The sequence below is a fragment of the Podarcis vaucheri genome (assembly GCF_965113315.1).
Source record: "Podarcis vaucheri genome assembly, chromosome: 6".
NCBI classification, from domain to species: domain Eukaryota; kingdom Metazoa; phylum Chordata; class Lepidosauria; order Squamata; family Lacertidae; genus Podarcis; species Podarcis vaucheri.
The window spans coordinates 46575726-46599902 of record NC_138764.1 but is presented as its reverse complement, the minus strand read 5'-3'; the positions used below and the strand labels follow the sequence as shown (position 1 = coordinate 46599902).

The 24177-nt window shown below is 40.3% G+C and overlaps 1 protein-coding gene across 3 annotated transcripts in view; it reads right to left on the bottom strand.

Moving 5' to 3' along the window:
- Positions 1-3965: 3965 nt before the first annotated feature.
- Positions 3966-24177, bottom strand: part of LOC309535543 (FRAS1-related extracellular matrix protein 1-like) — a 110088-nt gene continuing 89876 nt past the window's right edge. For 2 of the 3 annotated variants that reach the window (XM_082228696.1, XM_082228695.1), the window contains exons 28-35: positions 23877-24006; positions 23704-23776; positions 19393-19542; positions 16825-17117; positions 14601-14780; positions 11461-11576; positions 7890-7975; positions 3966-6957 (exon numbers count right to left, since the gene is read on the bottom strand). In XM_082228696.1, the coding sequence (XP_082084822.1) occupies positions 6725-6957; positions 7890-7975; positions 11461-11576; positions 14601-14780; positions 16825-17117; positions 19393-19542; positions 23704-23776; positions 23877-24006 (1261 nt within the window). In that variant the 3' untranslated portion in view covers positions 3966-6724. The other variant, XM_082228697.1, reaches the window with a different exon arrangement.

Sequence of the window (24177 nt, the reverse complement as noted above, 5' to 3'; positions counted from 1 at the left end):
TCATATCTCAACTGAATTTTGTACATTCTCTGGGCCATATGCACATTCTCCAGTCAGAATGCATAGTCTCCAAGAAACATGTCACTACCACCCTATTTCTAGGCATGGGTGTATTTCACTTCAATTACAAATTTTATAATTTGCTTGTAAATACTCCATTGGAATGGCAGTGCTGGATAATTAGTTTAAAATGTAGACCCATCTCATTGCATGGACAATTTTGCCACACAGAGATATGTTGGGAACTTTTAAGCCATTGGCCCAACTCAGTTAACTCACAAGGCAGAATTAAGGAGTGGATCTTCAAAACATGATATGAACCCATTAGAGGCAAATGACAGTATCAGGCATGGATCTGTTTTGCAAAAGCTTCAGGCAACATCATTCCAGGACACCAATGCCCTTATATTAGAAAGGAAATGGATAACAGGAGCCCCCTTGCTGCTTTGTTCCCCTGTAGTTTTCATGGTTATTAGCAACCAAACCCCATGTTTGGGAAACTTGGCATTCCTGCCAGGCTGCATGTCAAGGAGAATCAGAATTTTCATATCATCATCGCAGCATGGATTTTCCTTCTCCCAAACTACTGTAATTTTTAACCTCACAAGTTTAAGATTGTACCTTAACATTTGTGGGAAACAGATGGCTCCTGCAAGCTGCCAACCTGTTGTTTAAAAAGCCTCTTCCAAGAATTGTTTTCTACCCAGAGTCGCTTAGCATAATTAACCTTTCATGTGATTTAATAAACAGGAACAAACATTTGCCATATCATATTAATAAAGAGAGCCACTTAAGGACGCACAGAGTTGTTCTTTAAGTCCAGAGAATGCCTTAATTCCTTTATATTTCTTTTCACAGCACAAAAAAAAATAATGTCCAAGACACAGGTCACCAATTAATGTTGCAAATGCTTCCAGCACTAATGGATGTACACAGGAAAAAATACAAATACAAAATATTATTTTGCTGAAAAAATAAATTGGGTCTGTCTCAAGGCAACAGTAGATATTATTGTGGCTTAATTAACAGGGTTTTGGACTTCTGTACAGCAAGCTTATTCACACCATAACTTGACACTTTATAAAAACAGAGACCAAAGCAACACTGCATTATCTTGATGTGAAGAACATTTATTATATAAGACAGCAGGAAAGCATATCATTGAGTCTGATGTGGTGAAGTGCAAAAGTGTAGCAAATAGCTTCTCACAGGAAAGTAACACAGAGCATCAGGTGGGAAACTATGTGTTGTGCAAGCATGGCTACCATTAATAGAAAGGATAAAAGGTTGCGTAGACCATTGTTCCTTGACCTTGGGTCTCCCAGATGCTGTTGGACGATAATGGCTGCTTACCCAGTCTTTGGGTAGGTGGCAGTTGTGGCCCATCATGGCAGACCCTTGGCTCCACAGAACAAGATGTCTCTCCATTGTGTGATCAGCTGCTGGAGAATTCCCCCAGCTGGCCGCAAAGGAAGGCACAATAGCCAGCCAGCCCATAGTTTTGAATCAGCCAATCAGGTAGCCAGAGGGCTGGCTGTGCCTGAGTTCAGGACTGTTGGACTACAACACCCATGACTAGTTTAGCCAATGGTCAGGAATGATGGGACGTATAGTCAAACAACATCTGGATACCCAAGGTTGAAGAACCCTGAGTTAGACTACAAGTATACAGTTAATACAGCAAGCGCGACTACTGTAATAGAAGTGTCGTGTAACATCCATTATTAGTGAAACACATCCTAGGCTTTCTAGAGCCCTTTTTAATGTTAACTTTTGTATTTGATATTCTCATGGTTCATATATTTATTATATTGGACTCCTTCTCTAAGAATATTCTCATTTTTATGTTACTACCAACGTGCATTTTGCTGAGGGCCTATATGCCTATTTAATTATAATTCTCTAAAAATAGGGTGTTTAAAAAAATAAAAATAGATTGAGGGGTAAAAAAAACTGCATGGTGACAGTGCTGGGGCCATCAAGGGAATATGTTCCATTTTACATCCTTCCCACCACTACTATTTTTATGTCTCATATATTTCTAAGTGAAAATAATAGAGCCTTGTAGTACTTTGACCTTTTCAATATTCGGAAACTTTACTGACTGGTCATTTCTGTGTGAGGTGGGGGGGGGCTGTACATATATCAGAGTGATGGGCACTGTTGATAGATGTTAAGTGCAATGTATTATTATTATTTTATGATTTCACTAATGAAAGGAAAGAACCACGAGAAGATTTCCTTTCAGAGGGTGGCAGAAAAGAAGATTATGAAAGTGAATGAAATGTAGCAAGGGAGATTAAAATGTAATAGTCTAAACCTGTTCGGTAGAGTTTTCGCTCTGGGCTATAACACCAAGATCATTCTGCCAAATTGAAACTGTGAAGGATATGGATGTTTGGTTTACATGACTGTCAGTCAAAAATGAATTCCCCTCCTACAACACATTCAGAACTCTCCCTTTAATAATGCATGCTCCTTATGCATGCCATCCATTAGTGTGATTATGAATATGGGATATTAATGATTCTTTTATAATGCTGATGGGATTAGCAGCCTGAGGTACACAGGCTTTGTGGTACTCTTGCCACTGGGAGCAAATGATGAGCTTCCAAAATTACAACTAGATCCCTGGAGCCATGATGCAATTTGCAAGATGCACAGGACAGGGCGCACCTGAATTCTTAATAACTTAAATGACTTCTTAAAAAAAATAAAAATGATTAGGTCAGATATGGCTGTCCAGATGTTGCTTGACTGAAATGTCTATCATCCCTGACCACTGGCCATATTTGCTGGGGCTTGACGGGAGTTGTTTTTTCAACCCTATATCTACAGGTTCCCCAATTCCCGGTATTAGGTGAATTCATGGAAGGTGAATCTGTCAAAAGCTGTTAGACAGGAAGCAAAAGTGGAACGTCATTTCCACCATACTGTACCCGTATGATTCCCAGACGTATTTGGCTGACCACTGTTGGAAACAGTATGCTAGGCATAGGCAAACTTGGCCCTCCAGATGTTTTGGGACTACAACTCCCATCATCCCTAACTAACAGGGATGATGGGAACTGTAGCTTCTAAACATCTGGAGGGCTGAGTTTGCCTATGCTTGCAGTATGCAGAGGTAGATGAACTATTGGTCTGACCTAGCAGCCCCATACATTCTCATGCAAATAACCTAAATGGAGAATATTTAACCCAGGGTTCACATTGCAATTTAGTTGTCAACAGGTGTCATTTCATATCTCTGTGTTCATTTTTAAAGATTGATAAATACATCAACATAATCCTACCAGATAAATTATCTGATACACCTTGGGGACTCAGAAATTTGGAAGCAGATTCAGCTTTACAGGATCAACTTAACTGATTAACAGTTTAGTAAGAATTCTCATTCATTGGAGATGATAAACATGTTAAAATACTATATTCTTTCCTATCAGACCCTGTAGAAGTACTGCAAATTAAACAGTCATTCATGTGTAAAGAAGAATCATATTGCATCGCCAAAGATAATATAGCATCCAATTCACATGATCTGATTCACGCAGGCCAGCATAAATTCAAAATAAGCATTACACTCAACTCCTCATGAGCTGATTGTGGTCCTGTAAATTTCCAACATGCGGTAAAGAACAAATAGGGATTTGCAACCCGTGTTGCTAATGGACGTGAGCACAAATCTGAACTCTGATTATTGCTTCAATGCCACAGATCTGAAAAAAATACATATGCATATGTATCTCCTCTATGGTGAAATTCATGAGTTCTAACCCACCTCATATGCATACCTCTGCTTTACTTTTTAGAGTAGCCATTTTCAGGCTAAGCCTCATGAACCTAGAACATGTGAAGAAACTGAATCTGAAGATGTTTTGTTTCAAAGACCACCTTGGCAGTTCCTCCCCTCGAAATTATGTTATAGAAAGTGGAGTCGTCTTCCTAGCATGAGCAGACACAAGTAATTTGATACAGTTATTTAATAGTTGCAGGATCGGACTTTTTTCAGCTTCAAAACTGCAATTCAACAAGATAAAAAGTCCCATAAAGTAATAATAGAGATGATATGTTAATTTTACTGTATCTTCTGGTGATTTGCAGCTTTAAGGGGGGGGACAATTTCAACTTATATAAATTTCCAACTGAGGGGCTTTACATTGCATATTGTATTACCAGAATAGACAGTTAACAGCACATCTGCTGGTAAGTATAAAATTGACACCACATCTGTCTACTGGTAAGTGTATAACATGTTGAATAGAATATTTGGAAGAAAAGGGTAGACGTAAGACTTTTAACTAAATTGTCTTCACAGTCCATAGCTATGAAATTGAATTTAAATGTATGGTGCATTGGCCAAATATATGTGGTGAATTCATTACTGATTTTCAAATTTCCATTATTTTCTCATTGTAGTTTGCTAAAGTCACTATCACCTACCTCACTAATAACTGAATCTGAAATCAAGTAACTTTGCCTGTTTCATATGTTGCAACTGGTATCACAGAACCCATTAAAAGGACTGCCATAAATCGTTCATTCAGTTTGAATATTGCTCTGATTTTTGCAGGTAGGCCAGAGGGACTGAACGCTACTACAGACATGGCTGCCCTTGAAGGCAAATCCAGGGCCCTCTGTTCACTACAGCCCACATAGGATAAACTGTAGCTCCTCCTTTAAATAGGAAAAACCCCAGAGAGATTAATTTGGGGACACCATGGGGGTTGGAGCTGAACTTGCAAACTCCCCCTAGTGACCCCAGTGCCAAAGGCAGGTTCCCCCTGCCAATGCCATACAATGTGTGATAGATTAAAGGTTATTTACTTTGTTCCACTGAACTGATTGGAAGCCCACTAAGAGCAAAACCTGTTTTCATAACCTCATAGCCTAATTCCTTTTATCTCATGACCTAACCTGAGTTTCATTTCTTATTGATGATAAAGGGCAGGATAATCCACTACCTCAGTATATGCAGATATGCAGGAAAAGGGTCTGGTACTGGGTACCCATTGAGTACCCCAGGGGAAAAAGCACTGCAGTTATGTATGTATATAATAGGCAGCTATAAAGCATTATTGGGTGGTGTTTCAATTTTGATCCTCAGCCTATTTCAAAGTTGATTTGGATTTAAATTTCAGGTGTCTTAAATTTTAGCAGTTTCATTTCCGTGTATCAGGAGCCAATAATATGGAAGCTGACACTATGATCAAATTGCACTCAAAGATGCTGGACTTTGGTCTGATCCAGCACGGCTCTTACGTTCTTATGGTATTTTGAAGCCCTAAAATCTCACTAATTATGCCTATTTATTAAAAGGAAAGAATGCCATATGGCCAGTTAAAATCAAAATTAAACTGAGATCCTCGCCTCCGAAACTTGTGTGTTTGGGATGGGGCAGGCAGTCTTGCGTTTATTTTTTAAAATTACCAAATTGCAAAGTCTGGGATTTCACCTTCAGCAAGACCCAGACTGAGCTTTGAGCTCCTGTCTGAGACCTTTGTGTTGCCCTTGAGTTTTATTCCTTGGAATCTAATGGTGCACTAGCAAATCCTGATAATTGGTTTAGGATTAAAATGCAGAGCCCCACCACTCTTATGATTAACCAGAAGCCAAACTGCTTGTGTACAATGCTGACTTCCAACGAGAAAGAAAAATAAATTATGTAAAGGGAGATCTTGCCTTCCTGCAATAATCTTTGGTTAGAACCAGAGAAGGTGGACAGCAAGGTAATGTTTTTAGAGAGAAACCGTGCCATTTCTGGAGCAACAAAGTGCAGGATAATATAAACCCATGTGTGGTGCTTGGGACCTTGTGATGTTGATCTGTTATACTTTATTTGGTATGGAAATTTGTTCTGCAGTGTTCCATTATAGATATCCCTTTTACTTTAGTTGGCATTTCTATTTGAAATAAGTATATAAAAAGACAGCCTATGCACATATTAGGTTTGTAAAAAATGGGGGGGGGGGGAGGTTTATACATACTATGAGACTCTTGAATAGATATGGTCCCAGAACACATTCACAGTGTTTGTGGCTGTAGGCTGTTTCACAGGTTATGATAAAAGCAAGGGACTGGAGGTGTGGTCAGAAGACATGAGTGGGCAAGATCTTATTCCCCCTTCTATGCATGTTTCATGGAAATATAAACCACCAAGCTAACATTTATCCAAAATAGCAGGTAAACCTCGAGGCTAATAATTAACTAAAATATTAGTTTCAGTATTTCCCATTCTTAACTTATGAACATTTTTTTTCTTTTATATTTGAATAGCATTATTTTTTCTGTCCTGTGGCCTCATGCTCTTCTGTTTCACTGAAGCATGAATATCAGCATAACTTTCATTTTTTTGTGAGATACAGGTTACCGCCACCAGCAAGACTAACACTAAGCCTAATTTCTGGCCCACTGCTATCTGGATCTACACAGATGTAAATGGATGTTATCAAAAACAAAGAAAAACAAAACAACCCTTTCCAATACTGCTCATTGCAAAGATGTTTGCTGTCTTCAGCAACTTGTAAATCTTTGAATATGCAGAATCTGGCGAGAAATGAGTACTGATGTACTGAGAATCTTTACGTTTCTCCTTTGAGATGTTTTCCAAAGCAGTTTTACAATGAGTGTCTTGCATGACTTCATTGCTAGAATTTGTTGTAGCCTTGTTTCTCCTCATCTCCTGGTAATAATCTTGTGCAATTTTCTTGCCAACTTTACATACCAGCTAAACGGTTTTTGTATTTTCAAGAGAAGTGTCAGTTAATGAAGGAAGGGAACAAATATATCTTCCTTTCAGCCTTTGTCTGCATAGCCTTGCAACCCATTTCTTCTGCTTTTTCACAAAAGCACATTTCTGTTCAGCAGTCTTGCTTAGTTGCGGCCTGTTTTTGACGTTATGGAAAGTCACTGGTCGGCCATTACTCCACATCCAGCTGCCCGTTTTGCCTTCGTTTAATCCTGAAATTGGAGACCCGGCAATTGTGAAATTCACTGCCTATAAAGCAATGCTACAGGAATTGTATTAAGCCCCATCAATACAATTATTCATAGGACAGACTCTTTGATTTCAGCATTATTTTACCCAACAGCAGATGCAAATGACCACCCTGCTGGTGGCAGATTCATGCTTCCAAAAAAATAGGTCAACTTTAGTTAGGAAAAGAAATGAAATCTAGCTCAGAAACAGAGCTCAAGCCTTACATGCATAAGGTCAAAGGTCAATACCTGGCCCTTCCAGTTAAAACGATCTCAGATAACAGGACTGTCAAAGATTCTCTGCCTGAAATGATGGAACTATTGCCAGTCAGAATAGGAAGGTCTCTGGGCTATATGGAATTGAGCACTGGTCAGATTCAATATAGTAAAGTGTATTTGCATGGCATTCCAAATCACCTCAGTTTGCTGCAATACTGACAGATCAATGGTATACATATCCACCCAGATGGAAGTCCAATTAAAATCAATGGGTAAGCGCATATAGGATTACAGCTGGAATCTTTGGGGAAATCTTGTGCATATACATTTGGGAACAAGTCCTGCTGATACCATGGGATTTAATTCTAAGTAAACATGGATAGGATAAGCCTTAAGAGAAGTTGAACAGCTGCCAAATCTGAAAGGGAATGAAGTGGCAGGTTTAGCCGGGGAGAATTTTTTTCCCTTTTGATTAGTTGTGAAATCAATACACCCTGCTTCTGCACAAAGATTCAATAAAGATGTATAAAGTTATTTTGTGACCGAATATGATGGTCTGCTAGATCTGTAGGACTACCGTCTTTACAGGATGAAAGCACAAGTTTCCCATGTCTCAAGTTTTTAGATTTATTGAATGAAGTACAGCAAAGGCATATGCCACGGTATCCTGAATAGTTGTTTTTTTTTATACTTACCAATCCAAAATGGCTGCTTATTGGCAAATTTCCAAAGCCATGCCATCTCCCTTGGGGAATGAACACTAGCTAAATGGCCCTGGGACCTGTATATGAGACAACAAAGCATAACAATGATACCCAGTCACTACTGTGTTTGTTTGAGTGTGGGTGGGGAAATCTGATAACAATGTTACATGGGCGCTGACAAATGGGAGCTATCTTGTCATAGCTTTAAACTAAAGAGAAAACAGTAGAAAATATAGGCTTGGGCTGGCACTTCAGTTCATTCAAGGAATGTGTATGGTCTTTTATAGCAGTCATTCAATGTTCTTAAACTGTATAAAATTAAATAACCTTAGGGACTTTTAGAGCAAAATCGCCAGTGTGAGATAGGTGTAGGATACTAATTTTCAGTGTGATTATTTATGCAATCAAAAGGTACTGAAATGTGTTTAAAGTGGCTGATTGTAGAGAATAGCATTTCCAATCCCATCTTCACTCGTGTCACAGGAAAGGAAATACATTCATCTTGTGCCTTGGCCTGTTTGACCTTTGGAGAGCAGAACATTTGTTAGTATGGCTTTTTAATAACGAATCTTATTTGCATAATGTATCATTCAAATAGGCCTTACTTCTGCAGGAATCATCAGAAGGACAACATATTCTGTAATTCTGAAGGTCACAGATTGTAAAACTTATTCCATAAAAGGTAGACTACACATTGTGTAAGTTTTTTTCGCCCAGTCTTTTAACTTTAATTTGAAAATGCATTTTTCTCACTGGAATTCTAAGGAAGATAATGTGATACACTTTCATAATTTAGAATTGCTGTTGATTTTCTAGTCATCTCCAGTAGATAGACAGACGGATCTGACCACATGACTCCAATTTATAAGAAATGTATCTGGCATTGCTGAATCATCTCAACTTTATGGGCAATGCTTCAAAGTACAAAAAAATTAACTTTCCCAACCCTCTAATGTAGCATGATAATTCCTGATGCACATAGAATTACAAGCTATAATATTGTTCAACTTTAAGCTACTACACTGTACTGTTGCTATTCTAGTGGAGAAAGTGTAAGAGAAATTTAAAAAGGGACCCTGAACCTTCCAAACAGGTCCCCCCCCCCCCGTTTTAAATAGTCATTTGAAAAAGGTATTTTTGCATTGCTTATATATATCATGACAGCAATCATTACGCCGCTTACCTGGGATTAAGCACCATTGAATTTCAGCAAGACTTACTTCTGAATAGACCTGCTTAGGGTTGCACTGTTCCTGTGAATGCATTTCCCAGCAAAAAAAGAAACCCAAACAGCTTGCTCTTGCTGTTGTTTACTTTTCAATTTAATGTAGACCACATTGCTGTAATTTATCCATCAAGCAATTATGATTAGTCCTTCTCTCCTCTTTAGAAGTCCTCAATTTTACTTCACTTATTACTCTTTTTCTTAAGGCATTTTTTTCTTAAGAGATGGAATAAAGCAGTGTCCAGTTGTTGTTGTTTTAAACCTCACATCCTCTCCCTTTCCTGCTTGAATCTAATAAAAAAGTTAAAGCTTCACAGATATTTCTCTTTATGGAAAACATTTGAAGGAAACAAAACAAGAAAAATGTTCTTCAGTTCTTGTGAGGTATTGTAAACAGCACAACATTCTAACTACAGAAATATACAGTTTCAGGCCTTCATTTGCTTCCAGTTCTTTCCGGGCAACAGATTTGCCAACATATTTTGTTTCAGTTTAGTGGAACTATTTTCATAACTATCCTCAAAGGCTTTCAATGCAAGGTCAGACCAGCCTCATGCTGGAGTGGGGAGTTTATTAACAAGTGTGACTAAACCATTCCCTTGTTGTCCACTTCAATTTCCAGTTTGTCAGCAAGCATGAAAACTACAGACCATAAATGCTCATGGGGTTTTTAACCAGTTACACGGAATATTATGATGCCTGTTATAGGGCTAAAAGCTCAACACCTTCAGGAAAGTGGATTAAAACAAAGTCAATTAAATAGTGGGCTACCTTTCAGGTGGGGGGGTGGAACTCATCACATATAGGAAAACAAAATTACTTTGTGTTATTATTTTCATTGCATTGGAAATGGTTTGCTGGGTATGTTTTTAAACTGCACATCACTCTGCTTTTTAAAGTTGTTCTGTGGTTCCTATATAATGTTACTGCATTATTGTGGTCTGGAGTGGCGCAAGAAAGTGGAACATAAAAGCCCTACCAGAACATTTGCAGTATAAAATTTTACAGGATTTCAGCAAGAGGTTACGGGACACGCACTGATTAGAAATGAAGTTGTGTGTCTGTCCTAAATGGGCACAAACAGTTATGAAAGGGGAATCACATATTACTGCCCCAATACCATCATAAGCACAAATAATCATGCACACACACAAAACAACATCTGGAGGGGCCCTTATAGGGTATAGGGCAGGCATTCCCAAACTCGGCCCTCCAGCTGTTTTGGGACTACAACTCCCATCATCCCTAGCTAACAGAACCAGTGGTCAGGGATGATGGGAACTATAGTCCCAAAACAGCTGGAGGGCCAAGTTTGGGGGTGCCTGGTATAGGGTGACATATAAATTCAGTAAATAAAATAAGAATGTGTTAAACCTGGATTTTAATCAAATGGTGTTACTGTTCCTAGGGAGATATACCAATACGTTTTTCAGTCAGATTTCTTTGTTTTCTTTCAGCAGCAACACAAAAACACTGCTTAACAGTAGGCCATATTCATTGTCCAACTAGACCACTTTTGCCTATTCTCTCCAGGGTCTCAGGAATACAAATGAAGCCAGAATCTTCCTGCTTTCAAAGCATGTATTCCACCATAGACTTATGTGGTGAAAGAAAGCAGTACTTTTGGTGGTCCTGTTGTATTTGATTGATTCCTTTGGAAATCCCAACATTCCGACCCATTCTGTCCCTCTGTTAGATATCAGCAAACATACTCTAAAATAGTATCTACCTCTTCAATAGGGTTTTGAGCTCCCATTTTTCTTTTGTACTCACATGGGTCCCATGTTATGATGCCCAAAAATTATTTTGTTCCTCCTAAGTTTTTTTCAAGTATTCATATTTGTTAAAAATACTAACGATGACTTATTATTGACTTTCTCCATAGGTTCACTGCTATAATATTTTGATGAAAAGCTCTACTCCGCCCATACAGTGGTACCTCAGTTTTCAAACTTTTCCGTTGACGAAATGCTTGGTTTTCAAACAAGTCGAACATGCCACATGGCCTCTGTATTGAGTTTTCCCTTTTGAGGCTTCCATATTGAGTTTTTGGTTTTCGAATGGTCTTCCGGAACAGATTACGTTCAAAAACGGAGGTACCACTGTATATAATTCTGTGAGGTCAAATGTTTTTGTAACCACTCCCACTCAAGACTCCCAAACGTGTTCTTTAAATAGAATTTTTTTTTGTGAGGGATGCCAACTAGTGCAGCCCTCATTGCAGCCCTGAGTTCAAAAAAGATCTGTCACCATCGGTGCTCCAGTCCATTCACAGATGGCCAAACCTCAACAAATGAGTGATCAATGACAACCCTTTTCTTTCGAAGATTCCCATACCATTTCCTGCAGGCTTTTTCAGCACTGTCCCAGGATGCATTTCTAATGGAACTCAAAATGTAGCAGTGCTTGTCTCTGAGCGTCCAACTGGAAGGGCACTTCCTGGATTTAGTTCTCTAAGAAGGGGGAAAATAGACCCAAAACAGTATGATTATACATCGCTGATGAACTTCATGCCTGAGCTCTCTCCCACAAAAAAATACCCTTGCTCTTTTGAGGAGCATAAATGGGCACATATGGCTTCTCAGATTATGCTTCCCATTTCATGCCTCTTAAGATAGGTATGGAAGCAGTTTACAGACGTGTGAAAAGCACAAGTTGGCTGGCATGTCTACGTGAAAAATAAAGATGCAACATTTAGATGTGCATGTGCACATTGAAATGTTTTATTTTCATTCGTTTATAAACATATTTATAAACCACTTTTCATAAAAGAAAAATAGCAGAGCGGTTTACAAGAATCATACAAAGAGCAATAACAATAAAAAAATATGGGTGGGAAGCTGGGTAGATAGATATGACAGGATAGGCAAACATCTACTGAGTTGTTGGCTGGGTGCATCACTGCAAATAACCTGTCCCTATCATCAGGTCACATTAACTGGAGCTGGTCCCACAACATTGGCTTAACATTGCATTGGATACCTCAACTAGCACTACTGCAGTAGAAGTGTCTAAGTCACTGTGGAGCCAACTAACCTCGTCCTCAAAGCATTTAGCCATTCGGTTACCAATCTCTGGACTGTAGGGAACAACTTTGCTGGGCAGTTCCTCAAGGATGCAACTGAGGCAGTGAAGTAGGCTCTCTTTATTTCCCTCACAGGCCTGTCTATGAGCCTGAACACATGCTCAATCAGCTCCAGAGTGAGATCTACCCCACTCTTCACCCAGTTAGTTTCATTGACCTCAGCTCTATAGGGTACAGACTTGATCAGTTCAGCAACATCTCCCCATCACAATTTCCTGTAAGCCCCTGAATTTTTTCCCTAAAGGGAAAAAAGCAAACAAGGGGGTGATTTTGCTGGGGGGGGGGGGACACGTTAACAGGGAAAGGATCAAGCACCTCCTGCCCTACCATTGCTGTGATCACATTTTCGGGCTATATTTAAATTAAAAACAGTATGGCTGAGTCGTAGGTCTCCCATGTATTGTCTAGTTTGGTCCATAGTTGCAGCATCCTTTGTGGATTTATTTGAAAGCAGACCCATTAAACTCAGTTGTACTTGCTTCCAAGTGAACATGTGTAGGATTGGGCGGCACAGTTGAAATTCTCATTTGGGCTTAAAGATTGCTTAAATCTTATTGAATAAGGAGCCTAACACTGAGCAGAAATGCAGATGTAGTGATGTGATATTTCTTAGCTTTTGGGTTGCAATTGTTCATAAGCATTTGGCGATAAAGATATGGGAACTTTTGGCTTTAATTTGATTCAGTGCTGCTCTATTCCTCATGAGATTTTGATTTAATAGAGCCATTTATAAGTAGGGATGAGTGAACTGGAGGGTTAAGATTCTTTTAAACCTTAAACAAGCTTTTAAAGTTGTGAAATGGTGTGGATAAAAGCTGCACTCAGTTCTGACAGCTTGTTAAATTTTTATAGTCAGGATACCAGGACTAGAAATCCTAATTAATATCCCATCTCTGTTAAAATAATCAAGCTATATTTTGATCTGATTGGTAGGGAGCTGAGTATGCAGTTGTCTCATAATAGCATTTGAGAGGGCAAGTTTTCATTTAGGGAATTGAGGGTGGAAAAGAGGTCTGCTCAAAAGCTGCCTCCCCAGCAAAAGAAGAAAAATATTGCTCAAGGACCTATAGCAGGGGTAGCCATTGTGGTGCCCCTCAGATGTTGATGGGCTACAATTTTCATGAACCCCAGCCAGAATGGATTATGATTAGAGATGATGGGATCTGGAGTCTAATAGGACTTGTTGGCTACCCTGACCCCGAGACACCAGACCTGGATTTGCAGATATCACAGATGTCCACAGAAATGTCAAGTCCAATTGTGTACCACTCATCCCTAACATGACCTACAAAAGACTCATACAAATGTGCTCTTAGTTGGTCTTTGAAGCAGAACAATGAAGTTGCTAACAAGTCCCAAGCAACTCTAGCAAAATCTAGTAGTTAAGTAGGCTACAATTGAAAGTCAACATGATGCAGTCAGGTTCAAATGTGGGGACCTGCAAGGCTAAATTTCTGGCCAGCCACAAAGCTCAAAAGTAGCCTTTGGCATGTCACAGGATCTTAAATCTACTTTTGCAATGACCTATTTTAATTCAAGCCTATACACTATCCAAGGGACGCGGGTGGCGCTGTGGGTTAAACCACAAAGCCTAGGACTTGCCGATCAGAAGGTGGGCAGTTCGAATTCCTGTGACGGGGTGAGCACCCATTGCTTGGTCCCTGCTCCTGCCAAACCAGCAGTTTGAAAGCACGTCAAAGTGCAAGTAGATAAATAGGTACCGCTCCGGCGGGAAGGTAAACGGCGTTTCCGTGCACTGCTCTGGTTTGCCAGAAGCGGCTTAGTCATGCTGGCCACATGACCCGGAAGCTATACGCCGGCTCTCTCGGCCAATAAAGTGAGATGAGCGCCGCAACCCCAGAGTCGGTCATGACTGGACCTAATGGTCAGGAGTCCCTTTACCTTATACGCTATCCAACTAAATGGCAATAAGGAATCATTTCAGTTTGCAATAATACAAACATCTGAAGCAGAAGGGAAGTTCCTTATTCCTGTTGCATACTCACACAAGTATTTCTATGAGTGTTATTAAAGTTCAGGGCAGGAGGAACAGGACATGAAATCAGTTCTTGAAGCATTAAATCGATACTGCACTGTAGTTAAAAGAAAACCTTGATTGCGGATTAAAAAGTGGGTTCTGATTAACTGATAATCCATCCTTTGTCTCTAGCAGAGGCAATAAAATTAGTTGGGAGACTCCAAGGCACTACCATCAGATTGCCCTGAAAACATTCTGCTGTGGATTTATAGCCTTTATATAATTTCAAATATAGCAAGGAATATAATGATTTATAATATGCACTGCACTCTAGAGAATATATCTCTCTCCTTCCCTTGTCACCCAGGATTCCATCCCCGCCTGCTGCCGTACAACCTGGAAAGCTAATTCTACCTGCTTTGTACTCGACTGTAATGGGACAGGTTCATTCTTCATGCCCAAATCTCTCTGAGGAAGGTCACTTTGGTGTTGTAGGTGAAAAGGTAAAACAGGCACAGGCTCTCTAGCAGCTGCCCTGACGGCAGATGGCAAGATGAATTGTCCACCAGCTCCTGTTGGTGTAATTCCTTGGTACTGAAAATGATCAAGAAAAAATAAAGAGCAAGTACATCTCCCTCCCAATTCCCCCTGCTGCCCCCAAGGACAACTCTATGTATATGACAGCTGGGAACTCTGGATTCCACTTCACCAACACTAAGAACTGCTGCTGAACAATTATTGTAAAAGCTTTGGCATGGCCTGGAATTCTGGACCTGGGTTCAGTTTTTGACCCAACAAGTTAATATGTTTTGGCCAAGTAGCTTCCTTTTTCTGTGGCATTGTGCTGCTTATTTATGCAGGGATATTTCATAACACTGCACTTCAGTATATACAGTATGCCATGGGAAATGTAAGTTAAGCACATGCCCCAAAGGCCTGTTGGTGATTATGCATAATAGCCAGAGAATGTAAAAAAAATTCAGTCCATATGGGCACATTCTCCATATATACTGATGAAGAAATGTGCACATGGATAAACTGCATGTACATTCTCCATGAGGTGAATGGTGAATGTGCACAATGGCCAATTATGGTGCATATTGACCACTCAATTAACATCCCCCCGTTACACATGATTGAGGGTTGCGCTTAATCCTTGTTCAGTTCAATATAGGACCGCCAGAGCTTGTAAGTGTCAAGTGCAAAACTGTTACCTAATCAGTAGGTTTGGAGGGAACGTAATGACTGTGACACAAGGGCCTTGGAGACTGGTATTGCTTCAACATTTCAGCTTGTTGCTAGCTTTGAGAATACCTTGCCGGTGAAAAACATACAAACATTGTGCTTTAGGCTGAGCTAGAGGAAGGAGCTCAAACATTTTCAGCACCTCTGAAAAGTGCTGTCCCATTTTGGCAATCTTCCAGGCCATAGGCTATATTCATAACAAGGCAGCTGCAGCCCTGCTCTGGTCATGACATTATCACAAAGTCTGTTCATAGGGAGGAAAGCATTCTGGTAAAATTGAATTAGCTTCATAAACTGGTCACATAGCTGCTTTGGATGGATAATCTGATTCATGGTGTCATCATGCTAACTACATAATGTCTGGGCTCTGATTGGCTAGGATTGTGTCACATGGAAGAAGGCGTCAGTGACGTAATAGAGCAGGGAAACAAGCAGTGAAAAGCAGCAGAAAAAGGGGAACAAAATGGTGCTTTATGGTACCTCCTCTCCTTGCTGCCTCATTTTCCCTGTGCAAAGAGATAAATGGATGATTTGCGAACCTGCAGCCCTGCCTATCCTGATCTTTGGTTTAGTGACATCTCAGATAAATGTGAAGCAGCCTCTTGGGCTACAAATATTTTCTTGGGTTGGCATGGCTCTTAATGACATTTTTTAGAACATTAAGAGCATTGGTAAATTTTTAGTCATAAAATGTAATTACTAATCATATATACTGGAGAGAATGGCTCCACTTTGGCACGTACATGCAGTGGACAACACTGAGTACGTCCTTTTCATTCCGCTCTTTCATTAGCAGATCCTTCCATGTTCCCCCATTACAACTTTTCTAAGTAGTTAATTCGTCCAGAAAGGCAATGATATTCATAATTTTATGGCGGCCTATTTTGCAACATCAGCAGGAAAACGGAGTGTTATTAATAGGATATCTTTTTGTTCTTTGCCCTCGTATAGTAGAGAAGGCTATGTAATAACATTTGTTCCTACTGAAGGATCATTATCCTGGCCGTTTTGCTTCTGAAAAAGAAAAATGTAGAGGAAATGTATTTGGCTCCATTGTTCGCTGGTGTAAATTAAAAGAGGCCCACTTAAATCAATGGGGCTATATCACTTTGGATCTAGCAAGAGCCTAAAATCAGGTTTCCAGATTTGTACATTTACTAAAGTAGACTGTGGCTGAAATCCTATTCTCAGTTACCTAGAAGTAAGTCCCACTGAACTGAATGGAGCTTCCATTTGAGTCAGCAGGTATAGGACTGGACTGTAAATAACTCCTGCCCTTCAGCTATTAAAATTCAAGAATACAGACACCTATAACTATTCTACAGCTTACTTGCTTCCAGCTTACATAAGTCACTGCTACACTTGTATATATTTAGATATTAGCTGTACATACCATTGGAGCATTGTGTTGAGCTGCTTGATGCTTAGAATCAGCAAGAACTTGGAAATCCATCTTTACATGATCAGGCAGGTGTCCTGTCTGTGGAATATCTCCTCTGGCCAAAGAACCATGATGATTATGGGGAAGATTCTTATTGTTCAGATGTTCTTCACGAAGGACATCTGCTCTTTCGCTTGCTTTATGGGAACGGCCAGCAGACAGCAGACTTCCTGAAATCCTACTAGTCGTTTCCAACATTTTTTGAGTGCCTCCATCTTGGAATGTTGTGGAAGAATCACAGTCGCCTAATAATTAATTATGAACAAGGAGGAAAGCAGAGTTTAGAAGCACAAGCGAGCAAAATTAATGACTGAAGGGTTTGGGGTTTTGTGTTACAGGAGAGCTGAACTGTGAGGAAAATGAAAGGCCCTGAAGCCTCTGCAAGTGATTTCTTTTCTTTGGATAATAAATTTTAAGAGTGGAAAACTTAGGAGCTGAGACCCCACAACAGCACCCCTTGAGAGGCTGCTACATGGTGGTCTTTGAATCTTTGCGATTCAAGGTCAAAATCTAAAATAAACCACAAATGAGATTAATTTTGCAATCTCAGCTTAATCTTCAGAGAACTCATTTCTGAAAGGGCCCAAAGCCAGATGCTGCAGACAAAAGCCCAAAACAACAGTGCTGCTTTTTGTGCCAGGACAGTGTCTTGCTTTCAAATTCACCACTGCAACATCAGCTCGGGTTACAATTTTCACTTTAGGAACCTTCAAGGGCAGACCAAGAAGGTTGTTGAAGATTAGGATTGAAGGGGTCATGCAAAAAATCTTCACTGTCAAGAGTTTCTTTTCTTTTCTTTTCTCTTTTTAAAATCAGGCAACGTGAAAGAAATGCATAAATATAAAATCTGGAAGACAACTGAAGAAAGTGGTTCCAGTGTGCACGCAAGAAAGGAATAGGGAAGGGAATCTGTTGGCCACACGGTGTCACCCTTGACCCAAAATTGGGTCCGTCCATGCCTTTGTTTCTGGCAGCTGGAAATTTGGTTTAGCATCAGAATTACCAGGCGCTCTGGGTCTCCTAGAGTAAAACAGTGGGTAGTTCATCTCAGCATGAGAATTTATATATCCAAACATGAAATATACTGCCCGCTTCCTGCTAGCCTGCGTGGCAAACTCTTAAGGCATTATAATTCAGCTAAAGGTAATGGTGACCAGCAGCTGAAAGTATAAAAAGGAAGACAGACATTTTAAAGAAAGGCAGTGCTGTCCCAGAACATGTTTTGACCTCAGGCATCTTGAGAGTCGGAGGCCTGGTGCTGTGCTGCTCTTTCTTCTTGATTCAATTATAAGTGATCTGTATTAACAGAAACACCTGGATCAGCAGCCTTCAAGAAATTTCAGCTGAGAACAAACATATGGGGCCAGAAGGAGGAGGAGAGAGAAGAGGAAGGGAAGTGGCTTTAAGGAGGGAACTCAGGTGGTTTCAAGCCAAAGGAGAATAATTGTTACCCGGGCTGTAATTGAAGGTGCAGAGTGCCTCTAGCAGGAAGACTTTTTTATTTATTTTTTAAGAAATTGAAAAATGTCAAGGATTGTTTAAGTAAAAGTTGATTCAGCAGAAGAGCAGCTGCAGGAAGAAGGGGAAACTCTAAATGAAGTTTAAGGTTTCAAAATTCTATCACAGCTGTATAAAAGAAGTGAGTTGAGACAGGAACGTGCAAACTTTGGATGAAAAGCTTTTTTAAAAATTCAGTTACAAACATTCTCTTTTTTTCTCCCCTATTTGTTTATTTTATCTGCTTCTTTGGTTTATATGCCACTTCCTAGGCAATATGCCTACCAAAGCAAAACAGGTTAAAGAAAACATACTACACAAATTAAAATTCACAGCAGTGAAACGGTTTCAAACCAAACAAGTACAAAATGCAAGATACAAGTAGGAACATTCAGTCCAAAGCCTGAGTGAAGAAGAAAAACTGGCAGTGAAAACTTATGCAAAAGCTAGTACAGCTGTTTGTTGCAGCACCCCTGGCTACAAGTTCAGCAGGTGAATGGTGCCTCTGGGGCTGGCCAGGGGGTGCTTCCCAGGCCCCTGTGGGGCAGTGTGAGGAGGCACTTCTTTGGGGGGTAGAGGGGGCAGCTCAGAGACCAGGGGCGGCAGCAATGGCTGCCCAGAGGACTCCCAAGGAGAGGGGAGAGGAGAGGAGGCTGAAGGAACATTCCACAAGGGAGGGTGTTCAAAAAGGGCTGAGGGCCTGCCAGCTCTGCAGACAAGGGGTGACATAACTGGGCTCCTGAGCCCCACAGGGGTGCCGCAGAAATAATGGAGTTGGTCAAGGGAGCTGTGGACCCAAGCAGGTTGAAAGTCTCTGCCTAAGAAGGAAATGTGGCCCTCGGGGTGAATGTTTCCCACCTCAATTTATAATAATCTCACTGGCTATCCTGAAAGATGCTGATCAGAGGACTGAAATGAGAAGAAACCCTCAGCACACTAAAGTGGCGCTTGGAAATTGGATGGACCAGAAAGGCAAGGACTAGGTTGGTTCTTCCTGAAGATGTATTCAACAACTTGTCTTACCAGCCTTTGGATCGAGAATTTCAACAGTCAGTTCCCTCTTGCGTCCCAGTATTGCATTTTTAGGCTTGTTCAGTGTTATTTTAAACACTTCGTTGTTCTCTTCAAGGCCATCATCCTGAATCAGGATATTCCAGATCTTGAAGGAAACACCTATCAAAAGCATAAGATCTAAATCTACAAGTCCTATGTTACATTTGAAAGTAGCTTTTGTATTGTTTTACTATAGGCACATAAGAACTGTCAGATTCTGCAGCAACACTTCCGAGTCAACTATAGGTTGTGGCCGTAGACACTTGCTCTGTTCATGAACTGTTTCCACCACCAAAAATTGCAGGGTTACCACTGTAAAGCCTCAACAGAAGAATGCATCAAGTCTAGGAAGTGTCTACCAAAGAGCTATCTCTTTGGTGTCTTCTTTTGCAGGTTTTCAAACAAGGAGTAGCATATGCTGGCTCATTAACAGTGCAAGGCCTAGTTCTTCCTCCTTTCACATCCACCAGGCACCTGCTTCCTGCCACATCAACCCCAGCTTTACACAATTAGAAGCCAAAAGTCACAGCTTACTTTCTCATGAAGCAATTATGGGCTATTATCTCAAGGAATATTAAGGGTTTCAGCAACCTTCAAAATTTACAGTGCTAGCAGTGATTTGTTTATTTTTCTTACATTTACCAAGGTTAAGCAGACATTTTCCCAATCAGATCATTTTCATATAATCCTGTATTTTGGGTGAAAGTGTTGAGCATGGACTTATGAATGAAAAAGCCATAAGAGAGCATCTAATTCAATTCTTATTGGCAGTAACTTGGCAGAAAAGGAGAGCAAGAAGACTTCTGAATATCAAGGGTGCCCAGATTTTTACATTCCACCCCTGCCTGCCCTTCCTTGTTCCTTTATCCTGGTCACACAAACACATTTCTGCACCTGGAGCTCCAGGATTTTCAGAGCAGGAGCCGACCACGTTATGGGAAACAGCATGCAAACCCAGCAGATGATTTTGAGATATATCCTTAAACCCATGTTCTAATATGCTAGTGCCACAAAGGAACCTTATAGCCTAATTTTCAAAGCACAATGCTGGCACCAGTCCCACTGAATAGAATCAGGCAAGTACAGCGGGAGCAATTTTAGGATTTCAGGATCCAGATGAAGTTTTATTCCTACCCTGGGCTCCCGTTCAACAAAGTACTTAACCACATGCTTAAGACCTATCAGGATTTTGCAGCACCAAGCACTGCAGAATATATATTCCTTTCCTTACAGTAAATAGAGAAGAGTAACCTGAATCCTCTAACAATGATGAAATTACATTTGAAAGCAAACTCATTAAGAAAGGTTTTCGGCATTGTTATGGGCAGAGACAAACATCTGAAAGAAAGAGAACTCTAAGGAGGAAGTCTCTCTCCTGCACACTCATATCTGGCAAGAAAAAGGGGTGTATTGCTAAACCAGGGGTAGCCCTTCAAATGTTGCTAGACTACAAATCCCACCAGGATGGTCAATGGTCAAGAATGATGGGGTCTGTAGTTCAATAAATTATGGAAGGCATGCTGTTAGCTATTCCTGTGCTATGTTCTCACTTTCAGAGTACAACAGTAGTGACCAGTGTGGAGCTGCAGATCTGCAAAACCAGCTTCCCTATACCAGTGACACTGGTTTATGTGGGTGTGAGGCTGAATGCATACACAGACAGGAGCACCGGATTGGCTCCCTTTGTGCATTCACACAGCCCTGCCTCGGCTGCTCCCCTGCTCTCCTCATCAGCATACAGGTAAGCTGCAGCAACACTCGTATCAGAGAGGCATCTCCACAGTCTTATAAATAAGTGGAATCAGGGGGTGCCAACTTGAATAAAATATGCAGGGCAAGTAAGGTCCCCCACATAATCATTCACACGCACACCATTTGAATGGCAATGTCCATCAACTTTGGGGGGGGTCCAGCCCCCTCAAATATTTTATTGGAGGGCCAAAGGGACCTCAGCCCCTAGGAGTTTGCTCCTAGGACTGGAATAGATAAATATATTTCACTGCAGCCATCTTATGTCCATCTCATGGCTCTGACCCACAGAGATTAATAAGGCACATGGAAATATCCAGGCTTCTCCCCATAGCTCCCCCACAGCACTTCCAGGTGCCAGCCCCCCTTAAAAAAATTCTGAGGTAATAAAAGGAAAGACAAACCTGGATGTTCACACAAGTTCTTGTGCTTGAGTATTTGTGGATCATGGCCAAAGAATTTTAGATTGAGGTGTTAATGACACTAGAGGAAAAATCTTCCTCATTCAAATGCCAATTTAATTAATAGTGCTAAAGCCTGCTCTAGGCCAAAAGTATCACTGATGAAATAGGCAGAAACACACACCTGTCTTCTGAGCAGCCTGTGCCAGCAAGGTGAAAAGTTAAAAATCAGCTAATGGTGGAGGCAGTGAGGCCCACCTAACAATCTATAAAATGGTGGTGTCAAGAAATTACACAGTTGTCAAGTGCTAACTTGGTAACAGTAACACTAGTAAGTGTCTAATTACACCCTTTCCTGTGAAGTAACATAGCAATTAGCCAACAGATTCCATGGAAAAAACAATGTTTTTTCTGTAAATAAGCAATAAAGTTAAGCTAGTGTGGTAACTATTATACAAAGCCCAATAAAAGTGGATTCTGGCACATGGGATGATTTGCGTATCAGCTGAAGAATACTTAGAAGCGTGGCTTCCAGCAGCACTATGAAAATGTCAACCTACAGACTCATTTTTCATCTTCATATATAGTTACCATGTTCTATATCATGCTGAAGATAATTTCCCAAAGTTTCATTATCTGGCAGCATGTTTTCAAAAGGGCATTTTACACATGAGTAAAACAGCCAGAAGCGTGATATGAAAGGTGACTCAGAATTTCCCATTTTTCCTAAAGTTCAGACCTCTCTAAGAAAATAGAGAAGAGGTTAATAACTCTTTATTGTAGTGATAGTTTTGCTTTCTCATTTGGTGAAATGACAAGAAATGTTATGTTAGGACCAAAATCGGGTGAGCTTAGGACAAAAAAAACTTACATTGGTACAGCATGCTACATTAGTCACAAAACTCCTCCCCTCAACAAAATGAAATGAAAAGTCTTTATGTTGTAACAATATTCTCTTCTTTGAGGTTCTTAGAATTAAGAAAATGTGGCGAGATATTAACTAAAATGTGTTTTACATGCAACATTTATTGTGATCACGATGCAACTAATTTAGAATATGTTGTCATGTGCAACATTTAAGCTAGTTTTAAAAAGTAACAGAAGAGACTCCCCCACTTCCTTTTTCAGTGCTGAGTTTGAGCACACCTAAGAGCTCCCTACAGAGAGCTTATTGCCTCACCCAATTGTTTTCCTGAGTTTTCCTGAAGGATTGCCTGTTCTCCTGATAGAAGCTTGCAAATGTCTCATTGGTCACTACAGAATTACCCTAAATCTTTTGGCTGCTTTCATGCCTTTATTCACAATAAATCAAGTGGACCACAATTGAAAATGAAATTTCCAGTGCTAATTCAACTATTCAACTATCAATGCCTTGCAAGAGCCTTAGCAAGCCTCATCTCCTAATTCTGCATGATCTGGAGTTGATCATATCAGCTAAGGTTGCAGCCCTATACCCACTTACCTGGCAGTAAACCCCACTGAACACAACAAGAATTAATTCTCGGTAGACATGCATTGGATTGCACTTTGAGCAAATCACAAAAGGCAGCAGAAATGACCCACATCAGAAGAACCAAAAGAATAACATTAGTGACTTTCTTCTAACCTGGGGTTTCAAACAAATGGAAGCTAGAAGGCTGAATGAATATAACATTCCATTGATCACAGAAGGTAACCAAGATGGTTCCACTCATGCCCACCAGACCATCTTTCATTTCACACATCTTTTGCTCAGATACACCCGTACTTGTGAGACTTTGGGGAGGATGGGTTGCTGAAGAATATGAGCAAACTTTGATTTCAGCAGCCAATCCTTAATTGAACATGGTTGACAGCCAACTAGACATCATAATTTTTCTTGCTGTTACCTGGCAGGGTTCGTCTCCACTGGCACAATATTTCTCCACCTGTTTTGGAATGGTTCCCTAACACACTTGAGGATTTTATAACACAGCCACAATGCTTAGTAGGTTCCCAAGACCACCTGGCCTTTCCTCCCAGACCCCCTGAAGGGAATGCAGAAAAGAAGAGGTAATGGGAAAGATCTGTTGTGCAACCTACCACTCACAATGTTGGATGCAATTCTCAATGTAAAAAGCCATAATAGACAAGTTTAAAATTATTGCCTTACCAGGATCAAACTGCACTAATCTCGCTGAACTGTGTTTGAAGTCCAAGCCAACTCTTGCTGATACTTCTTGGACCTTAAAAATAACAACACACAATTAAGCAGCCTTCTTACCGAACAGATGAAATGTTCTTAATAGAACATTTTAAAAAAAGTTTTAGGGACTCTTTTCTTACCTTTATTCCAACAAATGAGGGCTCTGCACTCTCTCCTGTTCGTTGAAGCTTAATAGGAAGAGACCCAATGTTTTCACAGACTCGATAGCATGTTTCTGCCAGTTCTATACGGGACCATTTTATTTCAAGACTGATGGTGAAACAGTATTAAAAGGAAAACATTATATTGGAGCCACAATGATCTCTGTTGCTGTAATTAAAGGCACAGTAAAGAATAATGAATCCCATTTACTACTTGTAGAAATGTGTGTAGGAACTGACGTTAGCACTGAATGTTGGAAGAATAAAAAAGCTTTGCCAC